The sequence below is a fragment of the Bufo bufo genome, chromosome 1 (assembly GCF_905171765.1).
Source record: "Bufo bufo chromosome 1, aBufBuf1.1, whole genome shotgun sequence".
NCBI classification, from domain to species: Eukaryota; Metazoa; Chordata; class Amphibia; order Anura; family Bufonidae; genus Bufo; species Bufo bufo.
In genome coordinates this window covers 315,943,483-315,950,320 of record NC_053389.1, presented here as the reverse complement: position 1 = coordinate 315,950,320, position 6,838 = coordinate 315,943,483, and the positions used below count along the sequence as shown (strand labels likewise).

Here is a 6,838-nt window from a genome sequence, read left to right as displayed (position 1 = left end):
TTTGCTCAAAACTTTGAATTAATGTTGTGAGGAGATTTATCTCCGTACAGTATTAAAAGGTTCGGCCTTCGATGGTACTTCCGTACCAAGTTTTAAAGTGTTTTTTCACTTTAAAAATGAAACACCAAAGTTATTCAACAAAGTTTTGCATGATTTTACGAATAACTAACTTCGCCTCATCGGAGGCCATACATTTTAATGCTATACGGAGACAGATCTCTGTACAGCATTAATCCAAAGTTTAGAGCAAAGCGACCGGATCTAGGATCCAAAGCTCGCTTTGCTCATCACGAGTTACAAGGTTAGAGTGATCTTTTACGACTTAAAATCTAAATATTTAGATTGCAATTTATATTTTATAATTTTGTAGTTTTATAAATGTGTTACTTTTTCAAAATAATACGTTTTCAAAAAATCAAATACCAAACTTATTCACTGAAGTCTCCTGCGACTTTGCAAATAACTAACTTCACCTCATCGGAGGCTGTACATTTTAATGCTGTATGGAGAAGGATCTCCGTACAGCATTAATCCGACGTTTTAAGCAAAGCGATTTCGGATCTAGGATACAAAGTTCACTTGGCTTATTGCTAGTTACAAAGTTACAGTGATCTTTTTAGAATTAGAGGGCCATTTACTATACCGAAATAAGCCTAAATTAGATGTATTTCAGGTGCAGATGGTGGTGCAATGTTTAGTTGCGCTGCCATCTGTGACTTCGCCCTGCTCACACCAGTTCTAATATTGTGGGCGTGGTGTGGGCGGGGAAGGGCAGGCAGGCTCATCTCATTCATCATTCTCGACACCTGTTTTAGGCATAGAATATTGGCTAAATGAAAGACAGCTCATAAGCTGTCTTACATTTAGAACTGGCACTTGATGCACCAAAGTGCCTCTTTATAACATCGGCAGAACCGCTGGTCTTAATAAATGTGTCTCTTAAAATCTAAATATTTACATTGCAATTTATATTTAATAAATTTGCAGTTTTATTAATGTGTTACTTTTTCAAAATAAGTAAGTTGTTTATTAAGTTGTATAAACTGCCTTCTTTTAAAATAAAGGAATACCTAAGAGAATTGAAATAAGAATGTTTTAATGAGTTAGCTAAAACATGTATATACACTGCTCAATAAAATAAAGGGAACACTTAAACAACACAATGTAACTCCAAGTCAATCACACTTCTGTGAAATCAAACTGTCCACTTAGGAAGCAACACTGAGTGACAATCAATTTCACATTGCTGTTGTGCAAATGGGATAGACAACAGGTGGAAATTATAGGCAATTAGCAAGACACCCCCAATAAAGGAGTGGTTCTGCAGGTGGTGACCACAGAACACTTCTCAGTTCCTATGCTTCCTGGCTGATGTTTTGGTCACTTTTAAATGCTGCCGGTGCTTTCCCTCTAGTGGTAGCATGAGACAGAGTCTACAACCCACACAAGTGGCTCAGGTAGTGCAGCTTATCCAGGATGGCACATCAATGCGAGCTGTGGCAAGAAGGTTTGCTGTGTCTGTCAGCGTAGTGTCCAGAGCATGGAGGCGCTACCAGGAGACATTCCAGTACATCAGGAGATGTGGAGGAGGCCATAGGAGGGCAACAACCCAGCAGCAGGACAGCTACCTCCGCCTTTGTGAACAGGAGGAGCACTGCCAGAGCCCTGCAAAATGACCTCCAGCAGGCCACAAATGTGCATGTGTCTGCTCAAATGGTCAGAAACAGACTCCATGAGGGTGATATGAGGGCCCAACGTCCACAGGTGGGGGTTGTGCTTACAGCCCAACACCGTGCAGGACGTTTGGCATTTGCCAGAGAACACCAAGATTGGCAAATTCGCCATTGGCGCCCTGTGCTCTTCACAGATGAAAGCAGGTTCACACTGAGCACATGTGACAGACGTGACAGAGTCTGGAGACGCCGTGGAGAACGTTCTGCTGCCTGAAACATCCTCCAGCATGACCGGTTTGGCATTGGGTCAGTAATGGTGTGGGGTGGCATTTCTTTGGAGGGCCGCACAGCCCTCCATGTGCTCGCCAGAGGTAGCCTGACTGCCATTAGGTACCGAGATGAGATCCTCAGACCCCTTGTAAGACCATATGCTGGTGCGGTTGGCCCTGGGTTCCTCCTAATGCAAGACAATGCTAGACCTCATGTCGCTGGAGTGTGTCAGCAGTTCCTGCAAGACGAAGGCATTGATGCTATGGACTGGCCCGCCCATTCCCCAGACCTGAATCCAATTGGGCACATCTGGGACATCATGTCTCGCTCTATCCACCAACGCCACGTTGCACCACAGACTGTCCAGGAGTTGGCAGATGCTTTAGTCCAGGTCTGGGAGGAGATCCCTCAGGAGACCGTCCGCCACCTCACAAGGACATTACATCAAATTTGGATCAGCCTGTAGTGTGTTTTTCCACTTTAATTTTGAGTGTGACTCCAAATCCAGACCTCCATGGGTTGAAAAATTTGATTTCCATTTTTTTATTTTTGTGTGACTTTGTTGTCAGCACATTCAACTATGTAAAGAACAAAGTATTTCAGAAGAATATTTAATTAACTCAGATATAGGATGTGCTATTTTTGTGTTCCCTTTATTTTTTTGAGCAGTGTATATATGCAAAGCAAGCACCTTTTCTTGATTTGAAAACAAAGGAAAAAATTAAGTTACAGCAATTTTTCTCCCTAACTATTTACCATTTAAAGTTATACAATTTGTTTAATTTCTTCTCTTTCTTTTTTTTATTTATATTTTAATTGTATATGTCCTTTTATTTATCTTGTGTTTAAAATTTGAATAATACAAGCAAAAAATGAGGTGAGTATAATTTAATTTTTTTGTTAACATCGGATTAACCCTTTAGGAGATAAATGTGGTTATAAGATGGGATCAGCGTTGAATGCTCATCTGAGGGGATAAATAATGGGGTTGGTGCGATCGCCGTTCCCTGTCATTGCGCCTGCTCCATCCAACAAAAAGATATTCATGACAAAGTAATTTGTAACTAATTGATTTTCTTGACAAAGTTTGGCAAAGCTGCCAAATCAATTTTTTAAAAACTTTTCACATCGCTAAAGATAGACTTTAGAAAATAATTACAGTATTTCAAAATGAAAAATTTCAGTGGGAAAACATTAATATTAGTCTTGAATAAATCGAGCTTCGGATAATAGAGCTGAAGCCTACACGCAGCTCATAAATTTTGTTGCTATAGGAAGATAGCATTAAAATTGAAGTTTTTGAATGAATTGACTTTGGATCTATGATCTGAAGCTCAATTAGCTTAAGTGTCCATTCACACGTCCGTAAGTGTTTTGCAGATCCGCAAAACACAGACGCCGGCAATGTGCATTCCGCAATTTGCGACCGCACATCACCGGCACTATAATAGAAAATGCCTAATTTTGTCCGAAATTGTGGACAAGAATAGGACATGTTCTATTTTTTTGCGGAAATGGAAGCACGGATGCGCAAGTGCGGATCCGCAAATGCGGATGCGGACAGCACATTCCGGCCCCATTGAAAATGAATGGGTCTGCACCCGTTCCGCAATTTTGCGGACCCATTTTGCGGACGTGTGAATGGACCCTTAGACTATTAATTATAATAAAATTATTATAAAAATGTTTAAAAATAATAATGTTTATTATGCATAGTTTGTGTCTTTATGTTTCTGTACATTTAAATAAGTGTCTTTGGGCATCCATCCACATATATGTCTGAGCTTAAACCATATAATCAAAATCATACAAAGTCATAAAAATAGATAAAATAAAATGTTCAAAACCATCTCCTATATTAAAGGGAAATATTTTTTGTAGTACCTAAATTAGTCCTCATGATGGTGCTGTTACCTAATATAACAGAAAAGCTCTCTGAACAGCATGTGGAGCTAGTGATTTTTGCTTTATATACAGATATTTAAGATCTGAATAAGAAACCAGACTGTATTTCTGTATTCCTTCCTTACAATTCCTCAGTTTTTATCTGTATTTGGATACTAAAAGAACAGTTAGAAGCATTCAGCATTTTATTATACACAGGATACACAGGACATGGAATGGCAAGTATTATGTTTCTACTTTTCTTTTTTTGCTATGGCTGCTTGTAATGAATTCCACTACTCCATTCTAGAGGAGCTGAAGCTAAATTCTGTTGTTGGGAATGTTGGCGAAGATTTAGGATTGAATGGCAGCAACCTAAAAATGAGAAAATTAAGGATTGTTTCTCAGCATGGCAGGAATTTATTCAATATCAGCACAGAAAATGGCAATTTATATGTCAGTGACAGGATAGACAGAGAGGAGATCTGTGGGCCAGAGCAAAACTGCCTTCTAGATCTTGAAATTTTGGCAGAAAATCCAGTAAATGTTTATTCAGTAAAAGTTGAAATCCAAGACATAAATGATAACCCACCAAGTTTTTCAAAAGATATTTTTTATATTGCGATTAGTGAATTCACTTTACCAGGCGCACGATTTGTTCTTGAGCATGCCAGAGATCCAGATTTAGGTATCAATTCTTTACAGAGTTATAGGCTAAGTCCCAACCCACATTTCTCTTTAGTGGAAAAACTTCATATTGGAGTGGAATATCCTGAACTCACTTTAGTTCAGTCTGTAGATCGTGAAAAGCAACAACAATATGAATTAATTTTGACTGCTTCTGATGGAGGAAAACCAATAAAAAGTGCAACTGCTATTATCAAGATTGATGTTCAGGATGCTAATGACAACTATCCAGTATTTAGTCAAAAAACTTATAAAATTTGTTTAAATGAAAATTTGCCAATTGGATATATAGCTTTACATTTGAATGCCAGCGATAAAGATGAAGGATCAAATTCAGATATCTCATATTCATTTAGCCATATTCTTGAAAATGCAAAACAAGCATTTACTATTAATTCTCAGACAGGCGTCATTAAAACCATCGGAAAACTAGACTATGAAATAACTCAGGCTTATGAGATAACTGTCGAAGCAGCTGATGGTGGAGGCCTAGTTGCTAAATGTACTGTCTTCATACAAATTATGGACGTTAATGACAATGCTCCTGAGATAACAATTGCATCACTGTCTACACCAATTCCAGAGGATTCTGTTCCTGGGACTCTTATAGCATTAATTAATGTAAAGGATTTGGATTCTGGGAAATATGGAGAAGTGAACTGCCACATAACAGATATAAAGCCACTTAAATTAGTTCCATCATCTAATAATTATTACAAACTTGTAACTGTAGGTCCACTTGACAGAGAAACAACCCCAGAATATAACCTCACAATCATAGCAGAAGATGAAGGCTCTCCTCCAATGGTAACTAAAAAAACTGTTCATATTACTGTCTCAGATGTAAATGACAATATACCAGATTTTGGAAAACTTCTTTATATTTCCTATATTCCTGAAAATACCCCAACTGGAATATCAATACAGGGTGTCCATGCATCTGACTTGGATGAAAACGAGAATGCTAGAGTCATTTATTCTATCATTAATGGAAATATTGATGACATTCCAGTCTCATCATATGTTTCCATAAATTCAGTGACTGGAGTTCTCTATACCCAGAGATCTTTTGACTATGAACAATTGCGGGAATTTCAGTTCCAAGTGATGGCTAAAGACAGTGGATCTCCTCCTCTAAGCAGTAATGTCACAGTGAGGATATGTATTATTGATAAGAATGATAATGCTCCTAAGATTCTCTACCCATCACCAGACACGGAGGGATCAGCCTTATTTGAGTTTATTCCTCACTCTGCTGAGAAAGGTTATCTGGTCACCAAAGTGATTGCAGTGGATGCTGACTCTGGACACAATGCCTGGCTCTCCTATCATTTACTACAAGTTCCTGAACCTTCTTTATTCACCATTGGCCAATATACTGGTGAAGTCAGAATTAGACGAGACCTTCCAGATATGGAATCTTTGAGACAAAAACTTGTGCTTCTAGTGAAGGATAATGGAGTCCCATCTCTGTCATCTACAGTTACATTGAACTTGGTTGTGGCTGAGAATTTTCAACAAGTTGCTCCAGAGATAACACGCCATCCCACTAACTCATCAACCTCTTCTAATGCAACATTCTACCTTGTAGTAGCTATAGCATTCATCTCCCTGTTATTTATTGTGACAGTGCTAATCACTGTAATTTTTAAATGCAAAAAAACTCATAACCCAACATCTTTTGGAACTTATAATAGAAATGTGTATCCTCAGTTCACCCTGGGATGTCCTTCTGAGATCAGTGATACAAGTTTACCTTTCCCATTCTCATATGATGTTTGTGTGACTCTGGACTCAAAGCAGAATGAAATTGCTTATCTGAAGTCAGTGCAGAATGTACCTACAGACAACCTTATTGATACAGAAAATCCAACTGTTGCAGAGAATGCTATGATGGTTAACATGCCTACTGAGAGTAATACACAAGTAAGTAGAACATTAAACTGCTTCGATTTGAGTTCCCAAAAAAGCTACTGCTAGGTGTCCAAACCAGTAAGGTTACTTTCACACTAATGTTTTGGCTTTCCGTTTGTGAGATCCGTCATGGGCTCTCACAAGCATTCCAAAACTGATCAGTTTTGCCCTAATGTATTCTGAATGGAAAAGGATCCACTCAGAATGCATCAGTTTGCCTCCGTTCAGTCACCATTACGCTCTGGATGCGGACACCAAAACACTGCCTGCAGCGTTTTGCTGTCTGCTTGACGAAACTGAGCCGAAAGGATACATCCTGGCACACAATGTACAGTAAGTCAATGGGGACGGATCTGTTTTCTCTGACAAAATCTGGCACAATATAAAACGGATACGTCTCCCATTGACTT

At 38.7% G+C, this 6,838-nt stretch overlaps 1 protein-coding gene across 1 annotated transcript; it reads left to right on the top strand.

The window, feature by feature from the left end:
• The first annotated feature begins 4,100 nt into the window (after positions 1 to 4,100).
• Positions 4,101 to 6,494, top strand: LOC121008101 (protocadherin gamma-B5-like). Its single transcript, XM_040440486.1, has one exon. The coding sequence runs from the start codon at positions 4,101 to 4,103 to the stop codon at positions 6,492 to 6,494; it is 2,394 nt and encodes a 797-aa protein (XP_040296420.1).
• Positions 6,495 to 6,838: the final 344 nt, after the last annotated feature.